Source organism: Manihot esculenta, chromosome 5 (assembly GCF_001659605.2).
Source record: "Manihot esculenta cultivar AM560-2 chromosome 5, M.esculenta_v8, whole genome shotgun sequence".
In the NCBI taxonomy this organism is placed as follows: domain Eukaryota; kingdom Viridiplantae; phylum Streptophyta; class Magnoliopsida; order Malpighiales; family Euphorbiaceae; genus Manihot; species Manihot esculenta.
The window spans coordinates 5358540-5382278 of record NC_035165.2 but is presented as its reverse complement, the minus strand read 5'-3'; the positions used below and the strand labels follow the sequence as shown (position 1 = coordinate 5382278).

Here is a 23739-nt window from a genome sequence, read left to right as displayed (position 1 = left end):
GATTTATATTATTAAAACTATTTTTTTCAAAATGTTTAAATATATTATTTAAGTACTATTATGCCAAAAAAATATTTTTTAGCATTTATATATATATACATATATATCAAAATTCAAATAAATTTTATTTTAAATTAATTTAAATAATAAAATTACTTCATACTTTAAAATTATAAAAAAAATAATCTATGATCAAATTTAAATAAATTTAAAATTAATTTAAATAATAAAATCATCATCTAATTTAAAATTTAAAATAAAAATATATTAAATGATCTCTATAATCCATTAAATAATAAAAAAATATATTAGAAAATTCCATTATTACACATACAGATTATTAATTTATAATTAAATTTTTAAATGTTAAAATTTATTTAAATTTAATAAATTATTTTTATAATAAAAAATAATTAAATTTTTAAATTTAAAATTAATAACATTAGATATTGATCTAACTTTTATAATATTATATATATATTATAAATTTTATTAAATTCTCATATTCCTATTTTTATATATAGTATAGATAGAAAATTAAAAAATATATATGAGAAGTGATATTATTAACAAAATGATTTTATTTTTTAAAAAAACTCATTAAAATATCTATAAATTTTAAAATTTAAAATTTTATCATTTCAATTAATTTAATGGTTAATACTTTAATGAAATACCAATATCTTATAAAAATAAGTGATTTAATATATTTTTTAAAATAAATGAAAGAAATTATTATTAATAAAATTTTTAAAATTAAAATAATTATTTATTTGAAATTTAATTAATGAACTATGCCATAATTTACTTAAAAAATAGATGACTTCCAACTGCCAATATATTATTATTAATTGCTAGGATAATTATAATATAATTTCTATTTTTATAATTAACCCCATTGTTATCACAATCAGGGAAGCCTCACATTTCTGATTAATTTAACAAGCGATCCGATTTATATTTAAAATTATTTTTATTCCAAAATTAAAGTCGCCTGAGCATGACAGCCGGATCACGGGCAGCTTGCGCCTGCGCTTTTTGTACCGCTACCGGAACTAGTATTAGTTGTCGACTCAGGGGGCCTAAATTTTGAGAAGAAGCCCGTGGTGTTGGGCCCACTACAAGACCATGAGGTGTTCGATGGGCTTCCGGTGAAATTTGCGTCGAAACGAAGCGAAAGTCACATAAACATCCTTCTTTTTTTTTGTTTTTTTTCCTCAAACACCCTCCGAATTTAACTATAGCTTTTGAATTTTTATTTTTATCAGCCACGACAAATGTGGATTCAACCTTTCAATTTAAGGACCAATCTCTCCTTGCCCATAACTTCAACATCCTTAAGAAACATTCCACACAACAGGGGCTATATCGTACTTTCGACGTAAATTCATCTCCTCCGCTGCTTATGTGTCCTATCTCCGTCCATTTCACAATTCAGCCAGAGTCCTCCGATTTATAGATCCTTGATCAATGGCGACCCTCTCCGCCTACTCTCCTCCGTGGCCAAATCCAAACCCTAACGCTACTCTTCTATCTACGCAGGAAGCTGTGGAAGGACTCGAGTCACAGTCACAATCCCAAAATTCTTACCACTCGCTTTCTTCAATTATGCCTCAAGATCAACTTACCGATCAGCTTTCGCCTGTCAATCCTGACCCCAATTACCATGCTTCTTTATCTTCACCGCCGGACTCCACCTTGCCAGTTTCTCTACTTCACCTCACATTCAACCAGGATTTTGGATGTTTCTCTGCGGGTACGGACCACGGGTTTCGTATCTACAACTGCGACCCGTTTCGGGAGATATTCCGCCGGGATTTTGATTGCGGCGGGGGAGGCGGCATCGGAGTCGTTGAGATGCTTTTCCGTTGTAATATTTTGGCCCTTGTCGGCGGTGGATCCGTCCCTCAGTATCCTCCTAACAAGGTCATGATCTGGGACGACCATCAGAATCGCTGCATTGGGGAGCTCTCTTTTAGGTCTGAGGTTCGATCCGTTAAGCTTAGACGGGATAGAATTATTGTGGTCCTGGAGCAGAAGATTTTTGTGTATAATTTCGCGGATTTGAAGCTGTTGCATCAGATTGAGACGATCGCAAATCCCAAAGGTCTCTGTGCAGTGTCGCAGGGGGCGGGTTCCTTGGTATTGGTTTGTCCAGGATTGCAGAAGGGCCAGGTTAGGGTGGAGCATTACGCGTCGAAACGGACCAAGTTTATTATGGCCCATGATTCGAGGATTGCTTGTTTTGCTCTCACGCATGATGGGCAGTTGCTAGCCACTGCCAGCACGAAGGGCACTCTGGTTCGGATTTTCAATACGGCTGATGGTACTCTGCTGCAAGAGGTATATGCTTTCCCTTTTTTTTTTTCGTTTCTTTCTTCAAATTTGTGTACGTGGATTATATGTTGAACTTCAAGCGAGTGTATTCGCTACAATTCGCTAGCTGTATTGAGCATGTACTCTTTATGGGAAATTGAATTCGTCATTAGTTGAGCTTGTTAATAGTCAAATATCTTTTCAATATAATGTGCTTTTTAAGTTTTAAGTGAACCTGGACTCTGGAGGTGCGTCTAAGATTATAATTTGGTGCCTTTTGTGGCTGGGGGAGGATTTTTTTTCTTTAAAATATTGACTACAGAATTTTGAAGCTTCCAACCACCAATAGAAACTCTAATAGAATTTGGAGTATAGTTTGAACCTGAGAAGAGAAAATTAGATACAAATAATTCTGTCTCCACTATGGTTCATCCCATTGTAATTTGTAATTATTTTGGCAATAGCTACACGAACAAAGCCATCTGGTTATTCTGGGAATTTGACTCCAACTCCTTCTACAGCCTTCTGGTGGCAAGTATTACTTCCCATCATCTACTAATCTAGATTCGTGTCGTTGATATTGTTTTTGAATTGATGAGATTGAAATGCATAATTTTAATAGCTCAGAAAGTGGGACTGAGATAAAACTTTGGTATTGCCAAATATGTTTAGAATACATGAGGATTTGATCTTCAAGCTGGATCATGTTCATTACTTATGACAATGACTTTTCAGAATCTTTATACCAAAGAGGACTTCTTGTCACATCATGGTAGTTGATTAAATGAGGAATCATTTATGTTCTTATTGCACTGGTTGCTGGCCAAATTTAGCACTTCACTTCATCTCTTTTCGGTACTTGTTTTACTTGAGTTCACTTCATTTAGTCTGTCAATTGATTGGTTGACTCCGTATCTGGTGTCATTCTCTTAAATCAAGATACAAGCTTTAAGCCTATCTTTAGGTTGAAAAATATGTTGGTTATGGATATACATGGTCTTTCTCTTTCATCTCTCTCTCTTTCTCTCTCTCTCTCTGTGTTCCCTTTCATTTTAGTCAAAATAGAATTGCATATAGTGTTAATTTTAGCCCTGTTTTTTTCCCCTCTGAATAACAAGCATTTAGCATCTTCTTTTTTGAGGTTATAATGTGAGAAAGTTTGTAGTTCCTTTATGATTTCATGCTTGATATATGGGACATGTGGAGCGATAGATATATTGTTGGAAGGAGAGAAATAGAAAGTAAATATTGCTTTGCTTTCATTGTAAAGTGGCTAGTTTTCCTATATATTTTGTGAATGCTCTTACTTAGTCACTGCATGGTAAATATTTGATTAGATGGTGTGCAGCCTTATGAAAGGCGCTCCTCAGTGCAAGGCACGCCAGGCCTAGCGCTGCCAGGCGGGTGCTGTGCCTGAGGCATCCTCAGGCGCAAGGCACGCGCCTCCCAAGCGCCCTTTATAAAAGGGCTTCAAAATTTGCCCTAGACTTTAACAACAACTTAAGCAGGCAGCTGCAGAAGAGAGAAGGAAAAAGAGGGGGGTAAAAAAGAAGATGAAGAAAAAGAAAGAGAAAAAGAGGAAGGAGAGAAAGAAAAAATCAATGTTCAAGAATTCAACGTACTTAGATTTCATCTCTTTGGTTCATTCTCAGCATATAATTCTTTTTTCTGAGTTTATCATTCTTCTTCCTTTCTTTATTCTTTCTCTTTTTCTTCCTTCTCTTTCTCTTTACTCTTTCTCTCCCCATGGTTGTCATACTGCGGGCATGCTGCTCTGCCATTGCCAACCATCCTGCTATTGTGCTGTTATTGTTGATTTTTTTTAACTTTATGTTAATTATCTGTTTATATTATTATCATGTTAATTAATTAAGTAAATTGAGATTTGTGAATGTAGTTAGCAAACAATAATTTAGAGTTTATTGTGAATGTGAATTGTGATTGTGAAAGTAGCAAACAAGTAAAGATTATATTGCATTTGATGTTTGGTATTTGATTTTATTGCATTTAACTTTATGTTACTTGAATTTTAATGGAATTTTTACTTTTTATTTTCTTGCAGGCGCGCGCCTGTGCCGTGCGCCTTGCATCTACCCTCCAAACCCCCTTTGCACCTTGAGCCTTTCACAACTATGATGGTATGAAGTGAAATTTGAAATCTTTTATTAAACAAATAGACCTTGGGATAGCTTCTTGATGGTTATATCAACTTAGTGATATTTTCTATCTTTGTTTTGGCTTCCGCCTCCCCTTCCCAAAAAGGTCAAGTGGCTTGGCTTTCTACTCTTATTTTCTACACTTGCTGAATACGTTAAAACATATTTTATCAATTTTCTTCCATCATTTCTCAATTCTCAGTTCTTTGAGGATGATACTGTTTATGAAATTCCATTTATATTGAAAGTCAAAACTAACCAGGTGTTCCACTGCAACTGCAGGTAAGGAGGGGTGCAGATAGAGCAGAAATATATAGTTTGGCATTCTCGTCAACTGCCCAGTGGCTGGCAGTCTCAAGTGACAAGGGTACTGTCCATGTTTTCAGCCTTAAGATTCCTGGATCTCCAGCGGCTGATAAGTTATGGAATACACCTGATTCTAATTCTGCAGTTAATTCTTCCACCTCACCTTTGTCCTTCTTTAAAGGTAAGATCTCCATTTCTACCCATCAGCAAAAAGCATTTGTAAGTAATGATGTTGTTAGAAAAAAATTTTTGGTGTTTGAGTTCTGTATGGAATTTCCAGTAATGTGCTTTTTTCAACCCCTGCAATTTACAGAATTGCACACAAAAAATTAGCATCTTAGGCTAGGATATATACTGCAGATATGAATTGAAAACAATCATCTGCAAAATTCTAAGACACAAGAATATTGTAGCTCAATTAATAGGATTATTTCAATTGCCAAAATAGATTGCTCTCAAGTTATATTTCAGATATCGTTTCCCCCATCTGGGCAAGGTGGGGAAGAATTGCCTTGCAACATGCAAATACATGTGTTGCACTCAGGCTTAAGACCATGTTGCAGCATATAAAGGATAAAAAAGGCTAATCTGTGCTATATTTTATGCTGTACAGTGTACACTAGTAACAACTGGTGGTCGTCTCTGTTTTATCTCTGGCTTATTGATGGCTTTCCACTTGCAGGTGTCCTGCCAAAGTATTTCAGTTCAGAGTGGTCGGTGGCTCAGTTTCGTTTAGTTGAAGGTTCTCAGTACGTTGTTGCTTTTGGCCACCAAAAGAATACAATTCTAATTCTTGGCTTGGATGGAAGGTAAGGACATGATGGTGTGGGAATTGAGAGAAGAAAGAGGGGTAGTTCGAACACTAATTGAGAGTTGTCCAGTGAATTTAGTATGTAAAATTTTGTTATTTCGTTTGGTCACTGATAAATTAATGAAACTTGTAAGGTCTTTTTGCAAGAAGTGATTATAGCTATTAAGCTTTTCTTTGAAAGGAAAAAATGCTGGAGATTAATTTTTCTGGGAGGGATTTTCTGGAGTGCATGATTGATTTGAATTGGTTGTGATTGCAGCTTCTATAGATGTCAATTTGACCCTGTGAATGGTGGAGAGATGACACAACTGGAATATCACAACTTCTTGAAGCCAGAAGCAGCTTTCTGAGAAGACATTGACATTTTCAATTTCTTGGAGATACACATGTATCTTGTATAAATTCTCTTTTCTTGTTGGTGTTTCCACCACCCTTCCCCTCTCCCCCAAGTTAACATAATCTAGAAACGGCCGCATTATATTGTAAATATGTAACTTGGTGTTTGTAAAGTTGTTAAAAAAAAAAACATGTAACTTTGTCTAGAAAAAAAAAACATGTAACCACATTTTTTTATCTTTTAAAACGAGCCAATGTTGTAATTTCCTTTCCCTAGAAATTGAGCTACAATGTGTTTATGTTTAACTAGCTTGTGCGGTTTGAGAATTTCCACCGACAAATTTAAGCTTTTGTTGTGGAAATTTAGTGAAACTTACTGTTTTATTATTGTTTCTTTGAATCTAATCTTATTAATTAATATTAATTAGAAATAATGAGTCCTATTTCAATGTTCTTTTCAACACATCTGAGAAGCACACTCTGGATTTTTGAACAGTTGGCCACTGAAGGAGCTAGTTTGTGATGTCAAGCGCTCTCCTTAGGGTATCCTTCTATAGATGCAAAGAACACTGTGGTTTGATTGTGCTTAACTTGTTATTTTGACTCCAGTTAGACTAGTTGCTTGGTAATGTTGCTTTGGTTGTGGGTCTCCCTAGTTTTCAGCACACCTTAGACATTCTTAGATTCATTTAGTGAGGCTGCACTTCTTCCAGCTTTGCCTTTTTTTACCTTTTTTGTTTCGTACTTTAGTATCTCCTGGTTCGACTATTGAAGGAGGTGGCGTTGAGATGTCTGGTATTTTTTGCATTTGGGTCATTGTTTCTGGGTTGCTCTATGAGCTACTGGAGGGTCTTCAACAAATTAGGTTGAGGTTTTGATCCTTCTGATCTACTCCTTTTATGATTTGCTCAATCAATCTTAGGACCACAATTTCAGCAATACCATCCTTTTGCTCAGGCTGCCGTCCCTGGCGAGTGGCGACTGCTATTTTCTGTTCAAGCCTTGATGTCTGCCCTCTGCTAGCTATAGGTTTCTCTTTTGATATGGGCCATGGGCCTTCTGTTTGGACCTTCATTTGGAATTTTAGTAACCTTCTCTACAAACTTGTATAGCTAATTGTTGAAAAAAAAAAAAAAGAGAAAATTACTTTGTAGTCCCTGAGATTTAACGTAATTAACACTTCTGTCCCTCTATTTTGGCGACCCAACACTTAAGTCCCTCACTTTCCTTTCTGTCCAAATTCGTAGTCCTTCCGTCAAAAATAGCCGTTTGGGACACGTGAATTGATAAAATTAACCCTCTTCTTCTTCTTCTTCCTACCATTTCTGCAACTTTTTCTTCTTCTTCTTCTTTCTTCTTTCTTCTGGAATTTCACGTTAAAAGAAGGACATTTTTGGAAAAAATTATCACATCTCACTTTTGACTCTTTGACCAAACGGTTTAAATGGACGGAAGGACTACGAATTTGGACGGAAGAGAAAGTGAGGGACTCAAATGTTGGGTCGTCAAAATAGAGGGACAGAAGTGTTAATTATGTTAAACCTCAGGGTAATTGTATTAAGTCTCGAATCCAACTTAAACAAGTTCCAGTACTTGAACATGGTGATCTCACTTTATCTAGTAAGCTTACGCAAATTAATTTCATTATCTATTTCAATCTCTGATTTGTGTTATCTTACGATAATTACAAAAAACTATAATTCATGGTTTTGCCAGAATCTAGAGTAATCTTTATCCAATAATTTTATCTTTTTTAAGTATGTAATATTTAGTTGTATGAAAAAGTTTTGTATTTTAAAAAAATATATTGAAAACGTTAACAAATTCAAAAAAAAAAAAAATCATTCAACTAGTCTAACCCACAGCCACTAGCAAAATTTAAACACGATGTCATCTAATCAAATCAAATCACTAGACTAGTAAAATTTTAAAGTTGAATCAAGATTCTGTCCTCACTTTTACCACATCAAATCAGAAAGAAAAATTACAAGAAAAAGTCCCATAAACGTTATTATTAAGTGTCCTCATTCTGGTGATTAATCCCCTAACCAAAGTTGGATAACCCCTAACAATTGCCTCAGAAGGATCAAATGTGACATTTCATGTATGGATGCTCATATGCAATTCTTTACAATATCAATCAAAATTTTATTGTTTCTCCTCAATTATAAATAGCCTGTTTAAAAACTTTTTAGGCATTTTAAATTAAAAGAATTTTTCATCTATAAAAACTAAATGGTTTTTTTTTATATATATAATTTTATCAAACATACTAACTAATATAACTCCTGTAAATCCTACCCACAATCTATACGGATCCTCGGGAGAGTTTACTAGTATAGTAGTATTCCACGGGTGGAAGAAAACACGCCAGAGTGGGTAAAAGCAATGATTTGGCCCAAAATGAAAGGTTGGTCCAAAAGAGCGGGCAGAAAAATGGCCTCCAATATTCAAAGTTTCACACCCTCAAAAGAAGAAGATTCCAGAAACTTATTTTTTAAGATTTGTGCTCCCTTTAGAATTCAAAGGAAAATAAGGTCAAAGGCTGTGCCCAGAAATAACCCACCCCATCCACATGCGGGCGTGAATTAACTGGGTCAACAGTCTACTTAAAAAAAATACAGATAAAAAGATAAATTACATTTTATTCTTTAAATTTTAATATAATTAAAAATTAATATTTATATTTTTAAAATTAAAAATTAAAAATTTTAAAATCCTTCCTCTCATGAATTATGAATTAATTAAATTTTTAATGGATATGAAATGATAAAAATATACTTTTTTTTCTTTTCTTTTCTTTTCTGTTTTGTAACCATTATCAATAGTCACTTTATCATTTTAAAATCAATAATACCGATAATAGTAATTAAAAATTAAAAATTAAAAATTAAATCATATTCACATGAACCACTATAATTCTTTATTTTCATTTATTCTTTATTTTCATTTGCACAAATTATAATAATCTTTCGCAATATTAACGGCTTAATTTTATTCACACAATCTCACAACATTTCTCTCTACTTCAGAATCGATTTGAAAACCACAATAAAAAAAATTAACTTAAACAACAAGAGAATGAAGAGAATAAAAAATATGAGAAATTTAAATAAGATTGCAATCACCGTTTGATGACAGAGGCCATAAATTGAGTAAAAAAATTAAACAAATTGAATATTCAAACTGCTTCCCTGCCATGCCAAGGAAGCTAATCCACAATCCTTTTCTGCAACAACTTACCAACAATAAACTAAAAGAGTGAGGATTTGATTGATTGGTCTAGCAAAGATTTTCTGCAGACTAGAGTACGATTGATAATTTGTAAAACTTGACGAGTGAAGGAGGACAAATTGGGCATGAAGAGCTACAGAGATTGAGAGATTGTAATTAAAATTTTTGGTATCAAGGAGGACAAGTTACTTCACTTTTCCAGAAGTGAGAGTTTGTGATTATAAAATTAAGCTTTGATTGTTGGTAGTGGGTGAGCATCACGAGGTTAAAAGAACAATTATACAAACAGAGGTGAGTGATTGGATTTAGGGTAACTGTGGGAAGAAAAAATTGTGTTTAAATAAGAGTAATGTGAGAGAAAATAATTTTTAAAAATTTGATAAATTATTTACTTTTTAAATAAACTGAAAAATGAATGAAAAAATTTTGCATTTTAATATAATAAAAATAAAAAAATTGAAGAGTTCAGTTTTAAAAATATAGAAACTAATCTATTAATTATAATATAATTTAAAGGTTAAAATATAATTCGTAGATTAATAATAATTTAAAATTGAATTGAAATCACTTAATTATTTTTTCTAAATTCTAACAATTTAATTTAAATTTAAAACTAGATATAAATTCTGTAATTTTAAATTTGAATTTTTCAAATTTAAATTAGAATCGCTAATTTGATGCGATATTCATAACCACATTTAATTATTTTTAAATTCTACAATTTTAAATTTGAGTTTTTCAAATTCAAATTATGATCGAATTCATAATCACATTTAATTATTTTCAACATGATTTTTTTTTCTTTTGATTACATAAGATTTGAATTACCCACAAGCATTAAGCATAGTTTCCAAGATGCCATTCCCCATCTCAAGTTTTCCGGTTAGAGAGGTGCAATGCCCATTAGCATTAGCATATTCCTTCCAGGAAATGAATTTGCTTGTTTATTTTTTCCTTGGCGGCCCATGAACCAGCTATACCGATCTTTTTTTTTTTTAAATGCACATACCCACCAGAAAAAAAGTAGCAGCCACAATAGAAAATGGATTAGGAATTAATTAGTAGACATAATTTATTAGTCATAGTACTTAATTACTGTTAAATTATGCAATGTTGTCGTTGAACTACCGATGATGTCCATCTGGAAGGTATCAATAAACAATTATTTATTTGCAATTTGCTTATCAATTCTGACCTGAATAATATATTTTAACTTTATTATTATAATCAAATCATGGTTTAAATAAATTACTTTTTAAGTATCTAAATCATTTGATTTTTAGAAGTCAATTTTTTATTCTTGTATTTTTAATTACATCCAACTTAAATTTTAGCTATCCATGATTTCATTAATTTTTAATTTTATGTTAGTTGTCTATGAAAATTTGCTAGTCACCCCTTTTCCATTATTATTATTTTTCTCACTTTAAACCGGAATCCCATTCTCTACCACGTTAAGAACAGGATTAGAAAATAACTAACGAGGAGTTTACTCTTTTTTATTTTTATTTTTATTTTCTAATTGGACCTCACCGACCTTTTTAAAATAAACTAAAAAAAGATAATTCCAAAGCGTCATCCCTTCTCTCCCCATTAAATTCCTGCCCAAGACTCGGCTTCTAGACCCATCAGTTCACAACCTTACTTTTCCTCTTTCTTCTTCATCATCACAATATCTCAGCTCTAGGCATATCATGGCACCCATCAAAGTCCATGGAAGCCCTTTATCAACAGCTACACAGCGAGTTATCGTTTCCCTCCATGAGAAAGACTTGGAATTTGAATTTGTTCCTGTCAATATGGCAACAGGCGACCACAAGAAGGAGCCTTTCATTTCCCTCAATGTAAGTGCTGGAACAAAGATCCTTAATTTCTTGCTTTTAATTTCCTCAAGCATCGATTTTACTCGCTTCTTATCTAACCTAAAAATTTTATCTGGATGATAAAGCCATTTGGTCAAGTTCCGGCTTTGGAAGATGGAGAACTCAAGCTCTTTGGTATGGCTTTTCTTATTTTTTGTGTCCACTTATGGCCCTATCGGACTAGTTTTTTCTATATGTTAACTTGAACATTTGGGTCTGCAGAATCAAGAGCAATAACCCAATACATCGCCCGCGATTACTCTGACAAGGGAACCCAGCTTTTGTGCCCAGGCAAGAAGATGGCGTTGGTATCAGTGTGGATGGAGGTTGAGGCTCAACAGTTTGAACCAGCAGCTTCAAAGCTGAACTGGGAAATTTTTTACAAGCCGTTTTTTGGGATGACCACGGATCCAGCAGCAGTTGCGGAAAACGAAACTAAGTTGGCTCAGGTTCTTGATATCTACGAGTCACGGCTGGCTCAATCCAAGTATTTGGGAGGTGACTCCTTCACCTTGGCAGATCTGCACCATCTACCTAACTTACACTTGCTGCTGGTGACACAAAGCAAGAAGTTGATCGAATCACGGCCCCATGTTAGCGCATGGGCAGCTGATATTACCGCAAGACCAGCTTGGGCCAAGGTTCTTGCTATGCAAAAGAATTGAAAGGGGACCGGGCGGCTGCTTAGTCTTGCTACTGGAGTTTGGTCACTTCTCTTCAATAATTATGTTGTGTTCTGTTTCCTTTGTGTTTTCTGATGTGTTTTGGGCCTCAGTCTTCCACGCGAAGACTGATTGTATCGACTTCTTTCAAATAAAGCTAAGTTATTGCCTGGCTACCTCCACATAACCACCTCGCAAGAAGTGAATGAACTGTGAAAATCAAGTCATCAAATAGGTAGATACAGCATGAAACGTTAAAGGGATATTTAACTAGCCTAAATTGCGTAATCCAGCAAAGAACTTGAGAATTATGCAGCAAATCATGGAGATAAATTACCTGTGATGAACCGATGATGCCTATTTGAGTAAAATGTCAAAAGAGGCTTGAGGCACACATGGATAAGGCCTTCAGAGCAGTTGTTGAGCCAGCTATCTTGCGTTAGATGATAAAGCTCAGTCCCTTAATGACATATTCATCTGTGATCTGTAACCTTTTAACCAGAGGATCCAGCCAGAAATAACGGATTCTATCAATTGTGTAATCCTGGAGCCAACACAATCACATTTTATCCGCATTCAAACGCGATGGGACTTGCCCAATAATTCGACAAGTTTCCTGGCCACAAATTCACTTAATTCCAAGTTTCTTTGGGCCTTACAGCCAGCCATTTATTATCCCCACATAAGAATTGTAGGCTCAAAAGGTATTTCTCTGATGAATTTGAAGCCTCATCAAGCTTCCCCAATGCTTGGCAATTAGGGAAAATCCATACTTCCAATAATCAATGAACTAGATATCTGTTGGCCCATATCAACCAACCCCGCATGGCTGCAAGCACAGGCCATGTATGGTTGGCGATATTACAGTATAATACAATAAAAGAGGTCCGTCAATGTAGCATAAGCACATTCACCAGAAATCACAAAATAATTTAAAACTAATTTATTAGATTTAGTCTACCAATCATAATTTTAGATTTGTCCATTGTTCTAACAACATCTAAGAGAGGGTGGATTTGATGTGCTTATGATTTCTTAGAAAAATCTAATTCACATGCATTTTTGATAACTGATAAGGCTTTTCTCAATCTATGGTGAGCTTTCAAACTACAAGCTCAGTAAGGGAGCTCGCAACCTTTTATTTCATGAAAAGCAAAGACTGAAATTTCTTTTCTTCCCTTGTTCTTATTCAATTCCACATATAAATTCCCAGATTTTTTTTTTACCCTTATTTGTAAAACACGATTGATTCAGGAATTGCATGTTTTGCTCTTATAATTCAGAAATTTAAATAAAAACATAGAATTAAATTACCATCTAATTTCTTCAATGAAGATCACAATTAATGATTGCAATTCCTCTAATTGCATTTGCCATGCTTGGGTGAGAGAAGGGAACTTGCTTCTGGAAGCTCATCCTCAATTAATTTGGGCAACCGGATTCTGTTCTACCCACATTCGACCTGGTCGCCTCTCTGGGTTACCCATCCTTCAATCAACTGATCCTCCCTTTTTGCCTAGTGAGATTATACTGCTAAGCTTTTCTACAAAACGATGACTGTCTCTGACAAATGACAATTTTTTTTTTTTGGCTGATAGCCTGAGTTATTGAAAATGAAATCTGGTACTAATTAACATGACTCCGGTACTGAATTTCCTTTTTTTTATTACTAGAATTTTTGGATTACCGGGCTTTTTGCAAAATAATGTTAAAAAAAAAAAATATTTCCTAAATCCTGATTTGCTGAAAAAATTTTCCCAAATCAGGGTAAATCAAGGCTTTACCGCATTTTATAAGTGCGGTAGAGAGTAAAATTATTATTTTTTTAAATAAAAAATTTCTACCAAAAGTGCGGTAAAATTTTTAATAATTTTTTAAAAAAATCTACCGCACTTTTAAAGTGCGGTAAAAGGGTGAGTAATATAAAAATAATTTTTTTTTTAAAAAAATAAAATTCTACAAGTGCGGTAGAATTTTATTTAAATTTATTTTTAATAATTAAAATATTACCTCTGTATTTATGTATTACCGCACTTTACAAGTGCGGTAATACGTAAATCACTTTACACATTACCGCACTTGTGAAGTGCGGTAATGTGTAAAGTTTATTTAATATATATTATATTAATTATATTTATTTATTTATAAAATTTATAGATAATTATAAAAATTATATTAATATTAATTATTTAATATAATTAAAATTTAATATAATAATGATCATATATAAATTTATTTTAATAATTAAAATTATATATATAATATTATAATTATAGAATTCGACGTTCACATGAACGAAGGGGACGTCCATGTGGCACGGAAGGACATTTGGAACATTATTAGCATTATTTTTTTTATTTTATCATTTATAATTATATTGTTCTACTTTTATTACATTCTATAATTTTAATTATTTATATATTTTTTAAAATTTTTATGATTCTTAAATATTTAAATATTATTTATAAATATAATTTTAATAAAAATAATAAATTCTATGAATAAATAAAATATATGATATTATTTATAAAATAAATATAATTATGATATTATATTTAAATAAATATAATTATAATGTTATATATATAATTTTAATTATTAAAATAAATTTATATATGATTATTATTATATTAAATTTTAATTATATTAAATAATATTTAAATAAATATAATTATAATATTATATATATAATTGTAATTATTAAAATAAATTTATATATGATTATTATTATATTAAATTTTAATTATATTAAATAATTAATATTAATATAATTTTTATAATTATCTATAAATTTTATAAATAAATAAATATAATTAATATAATATATATTAAATAAACTTTACACATTACCGCACTTCAAAAGTGCGATAATGTGTAAAGTGATTTACGTATTACCGCACTTTAAAGTGCAGTAATACGTAAATCAGATTTTTCGTTGTGGTAATATTTTAATTATTAAAAATAAATTTAAATAAAATTCTAACGCACTTGTGAAGTGCAGTAGAATTTTATTTTTTTTAAAAAAATTATTTTTATATGACTCACCTCTTTACCGCACTTTAAAAGTGCGGTAGATTTTTTTAAAAAATTATTAAAAATTCTACCACATTTTAAAAGTGCGGTAGAAATTTTTTATTTAAAAAAAATTATAATTTTACTCTCGACCGCATTTTATAAGTGCGGTAAAGACTATACCGCACTTATAAAATGCGGTAAAGCCCTGATTTATCCTGATTTGGAAAAATTTTTTCCGCAAACCAGGATTTAGGAAATATTTTTTTTTTTTAACTTTATTTTGCAAAAAGCCCTAGATTACCAATGAACGATGATAATATTACTTTATCATGCTAGTACTTGCAGGATGTTCAGAAGAAAGATATCGGTGGCTATGATAAGGTTTTTGCAGCATTTGGAGAGGACATCTTGCAAGCTAGTAGAGAAGTTGACAGGGCAAAACAAGGCCAGATTGTCTTCTCTGATCCTGCAAAATGCCAACTTCGTTCCATCAGGTGTTTGATCAGATGTCTACATAATTAGAAATGTAATACAAACTAAATAATAAATGAATGAAATAAGTATTTTAAACTATAAAGTTATTGCCATCCATGTAGGAACTTAGACCTTCAAGTGTTGTAAAGATTAAGTGATTGAATTTCTAAAGAACGGCCCTCTCGTTTCCAAATAGCAACTAAGCTGTGTAGTTTTCATCAATCTGCCCTGTTTATTGGTTGAAATAGGAAGACATTAAGTATACTCTCAGTAATGCAAGTAATTTGGTGCTTGTTGGCTCTGTTCAAATGATCTGAATTAGGCTTATGAAGCAGTTCACATCTAGTCAATTACTTTCATGATCACCAAACAGATGCTAAATAACTTTTGAACTAAATACCTGTGACTTTCTAATTGTCCCGGTCAAATATCAGGTGTATAATCTCATCTTCTGGAATACAATGGTAATAAAGCATCACTGGCTTTGCCTAGGGCGGCCAAGGTATTCTTGGTAATGCATTATAGGATATTTGTATTAAACAACTGCCATGGATTTGCATATTCCACCTCTTTTTAAAATTTTCTGTTAGTGTCCTTGCAGGCTATTGGCTCCTTACATATCCTCTGGCATTTTTTATGAAATTTGAAACTATGGTTGAGAGGGTGTAAGGTGATTGTCCTTCATATACCTTTGTTGTTTGAGGCCAAGATGGACAAATGGACGAAACCCATTATTGTTGTATGGGATGATACTGAAACACAGATTCAGCGACTCATGGCAAGAGACAGAAGAGGGATGCCAGAAACAGGATAAGTAATCAGATGTCTTTGGATCTAAAGCAAACTCAGGGTGACATTGTTATTGATAAGGGTGGCTCATTAGAGGAGTTGGAAGCACATTTGCGGAAGTCAGCATGCCAGGTTGCTTGGCACTGACATGGACTGTATTCTGGCTGTCAAGACAGGGAGCCTTCACAGCTTTGATTTCCATTATAATTGGAGTACTTGCATGCAAAAAAGTTTATGGGATATTATTCTAGAAAATGTTGGAACTTGTGGTGCTTGATACTTTCAAGCCAATAAATTTTTAACTTTGAATGTCTCCTAGAGTGTGATATTCACAAATTGACTGCCTTGGTTTTAGATATCAGCTTAACAAAAGACTATCTGAAAATGAGATCAAAAGGAATACACTGCAACACTTAGCATTATTACTATTTACTTTATCCCTGAACATTTATTACTTTCTATCAGCTATAGTCTGAGATGATATACACTGCAGTCACTTTCCATTCAGTTGAAATTCCTGTTCTCTACGTGATTGAAAATTACAGCCACATCTCCAGCTGCTGTTTTGATTGGTTAGGCTGAGTATGAAATTTTCACTTTTGTCCTGGCTGTTGAAAACTCTATGTATGGTCTAATCTAAAGTAAGCCAAATCCATTTCATTATGGTTGTGTACCGCATTAGGATTCTTATATACTTTAAATTTTATTGATTTCTTATATAGATTTGGATATCCATGGCATTTTTATTGATTCTGAACATTTGTATAATAATAAGAATAACAAAGAAGATAAAGCAAGAGCTATTGTGAGTGTCAAGTGTTGTCACAAGCCACACTCAGTCTGCTTTGAAGACCATTGGCTTATGCAAAGTGACAGGTAAGTTGGATTAGCTTTATTATTGCATTTATGTATTGCTTTAAAAAATTTATTGCAGCGTTTTGTCCTGCTTACAGAATTCTATCTCCAGTGCTAACATAATTGGAAAACATGAATTGCCAGTAGTGATAAGTGACAAAATTATTCTGGAAAGCATAGTCAGTTAGTAGCCAAATATTACATTTTAAAAGCCTGCTTGTCCTGCTTAAGACTAAAGTTGGTTTGTGAGATGCCTATAATTTTATATTGTACATAATATTCATGCTTATCAGTTCATTATTCTTTTATCTATTTAATTTACAAGTGTTTCTTCCCTTTCCCTTATAAACTTTCTAAATGTGTGCTCATATGACGAATGCCCTGAAAGAACAGTGTTACAAAGTCCATTTTCATGATTTTTTTTCGCAGGTTTGTTTTGTCATCATTCAGTGAAAACCATGTTTGTTATTGTGGGCAGTTTTTCTTTGGGAAGATGCTAGTTTTTGCTGCAAAATTTTATCTGGTTACAAAAGAAATATGAACAGTACCACTACTAGTTAGAGGTCATATAATAATGATATCAGTTCTGAAGACAGACAACATAATGATGATAAATGAAAATTTCTCTTTCTTGAAATTCTTATAACTTCACTGAAAACAAACAAATGGACCTGTTTATCCGTGGAACAATATAACTTCTGTACTGATTAGCTTTGAATGGAAATGACAAGATATTATTAGTCTAGCAAATCCCATTGTGTTGGTTAAAATTCAAGGGATCTAGTTATCCACTCTACTGGCTAGAGCTGCATGGTTAGATTACAGAACAGTTAGGCTTTTGGTTCCACAGTAGAAGCATTTTTCCTCCAGCGGAGAATCAGTCAGATGTCTAGCAGGAGACTTCAGTTCATGCTTTGCTAATTTGGGACAAGATTTTGATTAGTGGTAATTTTTTTTTATGAGATTAAAATTATGGTAATTTTGATAAGACTTTTTGATGGTATATAAATTCACAGACACACCAATTTATAATCGAAATGAGATTCAAAAAGATCAAACTATAAAACATGCAATATTCATTGGTTCACTTCTCATTTGTCAGAATTAGGACAAACACAGATCGCAATTATTAAATTTGATAGACTTGTTAATAATATATAAATTCAAACATTCACCCATTCATAATTGTTGTGGGATTGGAAGTACTACTGAAAAGTTGGATTTAGGTTAATTAAATGATTTACTGGTAAAGTTAACCATTTGGACTTGTATTGGAATAACATCATTTTATGCTTTTTCTTTCCTCTGGCTACCTTTGGACACTCTCTGTGCCAGTAGGGGAGAAAAGCCTAATGATAATGCTTATGTAGATAAGGAAGTTGAGGAGATAAAATTTGGTAGTAGTGGGGCGTCTTCTCTATGCTTGTCATTTGTCAAATGTCTGTAGTTTTAACTTTCATGTACTTATTTTTTTGGCTTTTTCTAATCATTATATGCCTTTGTACAGCCCTTCTCACTGATTTTTTTCCTTTGTTTTTTTCATAAGTTTTACTCTTCCCCATGGTTAAGCAATGGCAAAAAGCTAATTGGAGTACAAGGATTGGGTGCAATTATGCAAAAATCACAGGAAGTTGAATAAAGTAAAATGGGAAAGATGTGGCTGTTTTAGTTTCAACCAGAAATCATACTGTTAGCTCATCTCAAGGAAACTCCCAGTTTGCTCTCCAGTTATGAGTCTTGCAGTGCTTTCCAATGGAGTTTAATTTTAATTACTAAAAGTTAAGCCTTTAAGTCCATGATTTACTGGGGTCCACTTAAAACCTTCAAGTCCGACCCGAAATCTATAGGAAACGATCCTTTATCCAGGTCTAACACAAGGACAAATTCTGAAAGGCCACCTATTAGAATTGGTTTGGAAAATAATAATAATAGTAGTAATAGTAAAGACAGGTAGTCTACGAAGGTCACGTGACTTGTACAATTGGTTGGACTTAGATTCATTTGGTGATATGATTATTTACTATAAATATTAATAGAAGCCACATCCACACCCAGTCAGCTCTTTCTCTCTCAGCTGGTCAGATGGCTACAAAACTAGCTGAAGGCCCTCCAGAGCAGCTCAAATACCAGGTGCTCATCTACTTCTCTTTCTCTCTATCTCAAGACTCTTACTTCTCTTCACTTTCTAATTTACTCTATTTATCTCTGCAATCGTTTCATAGACATGGGTCTTCAAAGTCTCAATCCACTGCGAAGGCTGCCGGAAGAAAGTCAGGAAAGTTCTTCAGGGAATCGACGGTACGTATCAATTTTTATCCTTTCTTTCTTTCTTTCTTATATTGCATGCATTTTTTTCTTTTTTCATTCGAATCTCTTCGTTAATATGTGTATGTTCTTTGTCATGCCATGAGCTACCAGGTGTTTACATGACTCAGATTGACTCTCAGCAGCATAAGGTTACAGTGACTGGCAACGTCGACGCCGAGACTCTTATAAAGAAACTAGCAAGATCAGGGAAACATGCAGAGCTTTGGCCGGAAAAGTCAGAGAAGAAGGATAAGAAGTCAGGAAAATCCATGATCAATGGGGAACAGGACTCTAAAGGTAGCCAGGAAATTGGAGCGGGTTCTGATGATGGGGAAAACGATGATCAAAACAATCTAAAAGAGAAGTCTGAGACTGTCGCTAAAAGTGATGGTGGTAACCAACCGCTGGATGCCGAAGGCGAGCAGGCTGGTGGAGAAAACGCTGCTGCAGCTACTACTGGCGGAGGTGGAAGTGGAAGTGGAGGCAAAAAGAAGAAAAAGAAGAAAGGTGGCCAAAATAATGGTGAGCATAACAATGATGGGAGCGGTGGTGATGATCATTCCAGTGGCGCAACAGTAGAGGCCAAATCTCCAACAGCTAATCCAAATCCAAACCCAGCTCCACCTACGGCGTCGATGGAATATGTCCCTCAACATCAGCCTGCATACCCATATCATCTTCCATTGTATTATGCAGCTTCTCCAGCTTATGGAGTAAACTACAACACAGCATATCCTAGTGCTACAGCATCATACTATGCTCCTTCCATGCATGCTCATCTGTATGCTCACCAGCCACCACATCCACCATATGAACCAATCAAAAGGATGATTCATGATGATCATGATTATGATAATGATGGTATATGCTTAATTATGTAAGAAAATTTGTTTAAGTACGTAATCTATGACGTATTGATATGGGATTATAATAAATTTTGTAATTACAGTAGAATTGAGAAAATGTTTGGACGTTCTTACTATAATATAATTTGGTCTTTGTTTAGCTTTATTTTTGTTTTATTAGTGTAATATATAGATGGGCAGGATAAATTTAAAATACAAAAAAAGTGAATCATATTAAAATTTTACGTGAAACTCGTTATTATACTACTGTCTTAAATCCACATATGGAAAAATTGGAGATTTTTATTCATGTTAATATTCTCTCTCATGGACATGGAATTGGAAAACGATGGATGTATATGGAGGTATAACACTCATAACACCGAAAGAGAATTCAATTGTTGCAATAGGATGATCATCAGAATATCCCTACAATATTGGCACTACGTAAATTGGCTTTCTTTCTTTTTTCTTTTTTAAAAAAAGCTTTAAGTTATCTTTTAGAAAGCTATGTTTTTTCCTTTGGTTAAGACATGTGTACACACACACATATGTATATCTTTCGCTTTCATTGCGAGGGACAGAAATACATAGAAAAAGCTATTTTATATGGTAGGTTTTCTGCTTTTTTTTTTTCTCCTCTCTTTATATTCTCCATACTGTGATTGGGACCAGTAAATCTCCGGTTCCTTTTAACAATTGTCTATGATTGTTATATTCGTAGTCTAAAGGAATGTGGTAATAAGCGTAAATGTTCTTGCAGAACAGAGATTTGAGAGTAATTCTTATATGCATTAAGTTAATAAAAGAAAATGATGACATAGGAGATATAAGACTCCCTGTCGTTAGAACATGTGTTGGCGGTTCAATCAGTTTTTGACAATCGAAAAAAATCAATTTTGATAAAAGTCGAGTAGGCTGAACATGATATTGTACGAGCAGAGAAAATCAATCTTGATAAAAGTCGAGCAGATCGAACATGATATTGTACGAGTAGAGAATATTTATAAACTTTTGACAAAAATAATTGGCTCTATTAATTTTTATTAAGATCTTAAATACGCATGTTAAAAGACAGACTGATGTGATGCAAATGAAAAAATAAAATGGACTAGCCAATTCCGTATTTATTAGCTGATAATAAACTACTTAATACATGATATTCCGTCCAATCTAATAGGACATAATATAAAGTGTTAACGATTAGTGTATATATATCATGAACCAATCGTAGTGGGAGGACACTGAATCTCTCCTGAAAAAATTACTCAAATAAACTATCAGTTTTATTAACTCTTTACCCACAATTTCAACTTATTAATTTTATCGTGAAATCGAATATTTAATTAGATGCATTCATCTAATAAATTCATCAAATTTCAAAATAATATTAATCATAGTAATAAATATATATTCAACGGAATAACTTTGAATTCCGATCATTATCTTCTCAAGTAAAAAAGATTTTCTCGGAAAAAATTATCTAGATACTATCAATAGATTAAAATACAATAATATAATATTATTTACATAAAAATTAATTAAAATTTATTTATTTATATTTTAAATTCATCATGTAGGCAAGAACAGCCCATACATCCCTTCCGCTTCTATTTCCTTATTCTCCCATAAGAGAATATTCAAAGTGGTTAAGACTTGCTTCTATTTCCTATAAATCATCCTCTTTATTGGTATGTTAGCTTTTTGTATGTTAATATATACCAAAGAATATCTCATAAAAATAAAAAATAATAATAAAATTTATCAATAAAATTATAAAAAATAATTAATATAATAAATTATAAATCATTTATCCATCATATAAAATATTAATAATTAAATTACTAAATATTTATTAATAAAATTTCATAGTTATTTTTTCTTTTATCTTATTATTGTGAAATAATTAATATATAATTCTTGAATAATTCATCATCAACCTTAACTTGAATTTTTTTAATTTTAAAAAATATATTAAAATATTTATAAAATTTTAAAAAATCTATTAATTAATCTTTCTGTTAATTTTATCTATTAAATATTATAAAAAAAGTCTAAATCTCTTATAAATATGAAAAGATTAATTAGTAAATATTAAAAAATTTTAAAAATTAATTAATAAATTTTTTAAAATCTTATAGATAAAATAATAAAATATTTAATAATTAAAATTAATAAAAAATTAATTAGTAATATTGTTAAAACATTAAAATATTTTAATATATTTTTTAAAATTAAAATATCAAATAATAAATTTTTTCATATCATAAATATTAAATAATAATTTTTTATTTATAAAATCTACATGACACTGCATTTTTCCCTACCTATCAAACCTTCTTTTCCTTTTATTTTTTAAGTCTAAACAACCCTATATTCATATGCATATAAAAAAATCACCAAATTTGAAATTTATAAGCTGGTACTTATAGAATAACATATATATCTAATTAATTTTTTTAAAAATAATACCTTTAATTTTCATTTCTTACCTTTTTTTAAAAGAAATTTGTTAAATCCGAAAGTCTCATGCATGCATCCATGGCCTGCGACTTTAATTATGTTAATAATATTAATAATAATTACAGGTAATATATCTTGTTGTCGTTTTCTGAAATTAATTTAATAAAACAAATAAGATTTGATAATCGATTTTGGTCTACCTTATATAAAATGGATTAATGCTCAAAAAAATTAATTTCCGTACGTTGTTTCATATTAATTTAAATTTAAAATTTTTAAAATGATAGATAATTTAAGATAATTTTTTTAAAAATAATATTTGATAGCTAAAAGGTGGAATATTGATGATAAATTAAAGATACTAGGAGATCTGTGATGTGAAAGTGATGAAATGAACTTGTACGATAAATGCTGAACTATTCATGATAAAGAAAACAAAAGTTAAAAAAGATCTGTTTAAAACTTTAAAGAGAATCTTATGTAGGGCAAAAGCAAATGCATCTCGTAATTTGTTCAGTCTGTGACCTTTTCTTTTCCTGATTTTTTTCTACTGTCAATATTATTCAATCCAGCTACAGCCAGGTTTCAGTAATAATCAAGGTTTTAATGAGGAAGCTAACAGCCCAATTTGGTTAATTAGATACCCAACCAACTTTTCTATTCATAACAGAGATGCCCCAGCGGAGAAGGAGCACACTCTTATTAGTCTTTTATTTTTTTTTTGCATGATTTTGGTGAGATTGGAAAAAGGTAATCTCTTCGTATAAGATAGACATAATTATGAAATGATAAATTCTTAAGTTTTTTTTTTTTTTTTTTTTTTCTCGCCGAGAGATAGGATTGTATTAAATAAAAGTCGGTACGTCCAATTTATATAACTCAATCAATACATAAAAGACTTGAAGACCCATATTTACAAAAGCAATAAGCCCAAAAAAGGAGTCCTAAACCCAGGCCCAACACCATACAAAGGTCCAAAACTCTTATAGAGAGGAAGCATAAATTGTTCTTGTCACCGTATGGCTGTGAAGTCCATTTTCTTTCTTCTTCATCTTTTATCAAAGATATATTTCATTGTAGAAAAAACAAGGATACATGCAACCTCAGATCTAATTACCAATGGAGAAAACTAGCCATTATTGAAAGAGAAGACAAACTTCTTCGATGCTTGCTACCCACTGCTAAAAACTGGGGAAATGAATTCGGCAACAAACGAAGGCCTATTGTCACGAGAGAAGAAAAAACAAGGAGGGAGTTTCTCTCAGAAAAATTGGACTGATTCCCTTTTTTTTTTAAATTTATCTATGC

The 23739-nt window shown here is 32.2% G+C and overlaps 3 protein-coding genes and 1 pseudogene across 4 annotated transcripts; all 4 read left to right on the top strand.

Annotated features, from left to right (window-relative positions):
- The first annotated feature begins 1300 nt into the window (after positions 1-1300).
- On the top strand, positions 1301-6231 carry LOC110615796 (autophagy-related protein 18a). 2 transcript variants are annotated; one of them, XR_006350845.1, is made up of 4 exons: positions 1301-2343; positions 4755-4959; positions 5461-5718; positions 5849-6231. XR_006350845.1 is itself a non-coding variant. In XM_021757905.2 (4 exons), the coding sequence occupies exons 1-4, from the start codon at positions 1471-1473 to the stop codon at positions 5937-5939; spliced, it is 1296 nt and encodes a 431-aa protein (XP_021613597.1). In that variant the 5' UTR covers positions 1304-1470; the 3' UTR covers positions 5940-6231. The 2 variants fall into 2 exon arrangements, 1 of the variants encoding a protein (XP_021613597.1); XM_021757905.2 differs by having other exon boundaries at positions 1304-2343; positions 5461-5587.
- A 4482-nt stretch (positions 6232-10713) lies between these two features.
- LOC110614493 (glutathione S-transferase) lies at positions 10714-11859 on the top strand. The gene is made up of 3 exons (XM_021756041.2): positions 10714-11003; positions 11108-11156; positions 11244-11859. Exons 1-3 carry the CDS (start codon positions 10854-10856, stop codon positions 11684-11686), a joined length of 642 nt encoding a protein of 213 aa, XP_021611733.1. The 5' UTR covers positions 10714-10853; the 3' UTR covers positions 11687-11859.
- A 2694-nt stretch (positions 11860-14553) lies between these two features.
- LOC110614787 lies at positions 14554-17172 on the top strand (annotated as a pseudogene).
- A 1616-nt stretch (positions 17173-18788) lies between these two features.
- LOC110614844 (heavy metal-associated isoprenylated plant protein 36) lies at positions 18789-20134 on the top strand. The gene is made up of 3 exons (XM_021756523.2): positions 18789-18946; positions 19039-19114; positions 19235-20134. Exons 1-3 carry the CDS (start codon positions 18899-18901, stop codon positions 20002-20004), a joined length of 894 nt encoding a protein of 297 aa, XP_021612215.1. The 5' UTR covers positions 18789-18898; the 3' UTR covers positions 20005-20134.
- The last annotated feature ends 3605 nt before the right edge of the window (positions 20135-23739 follow it).

Bases quoted from the DNA above. Each gene is read 5' to 3' on its own strand.
- LOC110615796 (XM_021757905.2), top strand. From the start codon at position 1,471: ATGGCGACCCTCTCCGCCTACTCTCCTCCGTGGCCAAATCCAAACCCT. The intron at 4,960-5,460 runs GTAAGATCTCCA...TTCCACTTGCAG, and splicing joins ACCTTTGTCCTTCTTTAAAG to GTGTCCTGCCAAAGTATTTC. The intron at 5,588-5,848 runs GTAAGGACATGA...TTGTGATTGCAG, and splicing joins ATTCTTGGCTTGGATGGAAG to CTTCTATAGATGTCAATTTG.
- LOC110614493 (XM_021756041.2), top strand. From the start codon at position 10,854: ATGGCACCCATCAAAGTCCATGGAAGCCCTTTATCAACAGCTACACAG. The intron at 11,004-11,107 runs GTAAGTGCTGGA...TGGATGATAAAG, and splicing joins AGCCTTTCATTTCCCTCAAT to CCATTTGGTCAAGTTCCGGC. The intron at 11,157-11,243 runs GTATGGCTTTTC...TTGGGTCTGCAG, and splicing joins TGGAGAACTCAAGCTCTTTG to AATCAAGAGCAATAACCCAA.
- LOC110614844 (XM_021756523.2), top strand. From the start codon at position 18,899: ATGGCTACAAAACTAGCTGAAGGCCCTCCAGAGCAGCTCAAATACCAG. The intron at 18,947-19,038 runs GTGCTCATCTAC...ATCGTTTCATAG, and splicing joins CAGAGCAGCTCAAATACCAG to ACATGGGTCTTCAAAGTCTC. The intron at 19,115-19,234 runs GTACGTATCAAT...ATGAGCTACCAG, and splicing joins AGTTCTTCAGGGAATCGACG to GTGTTTACATGACTCAGATT.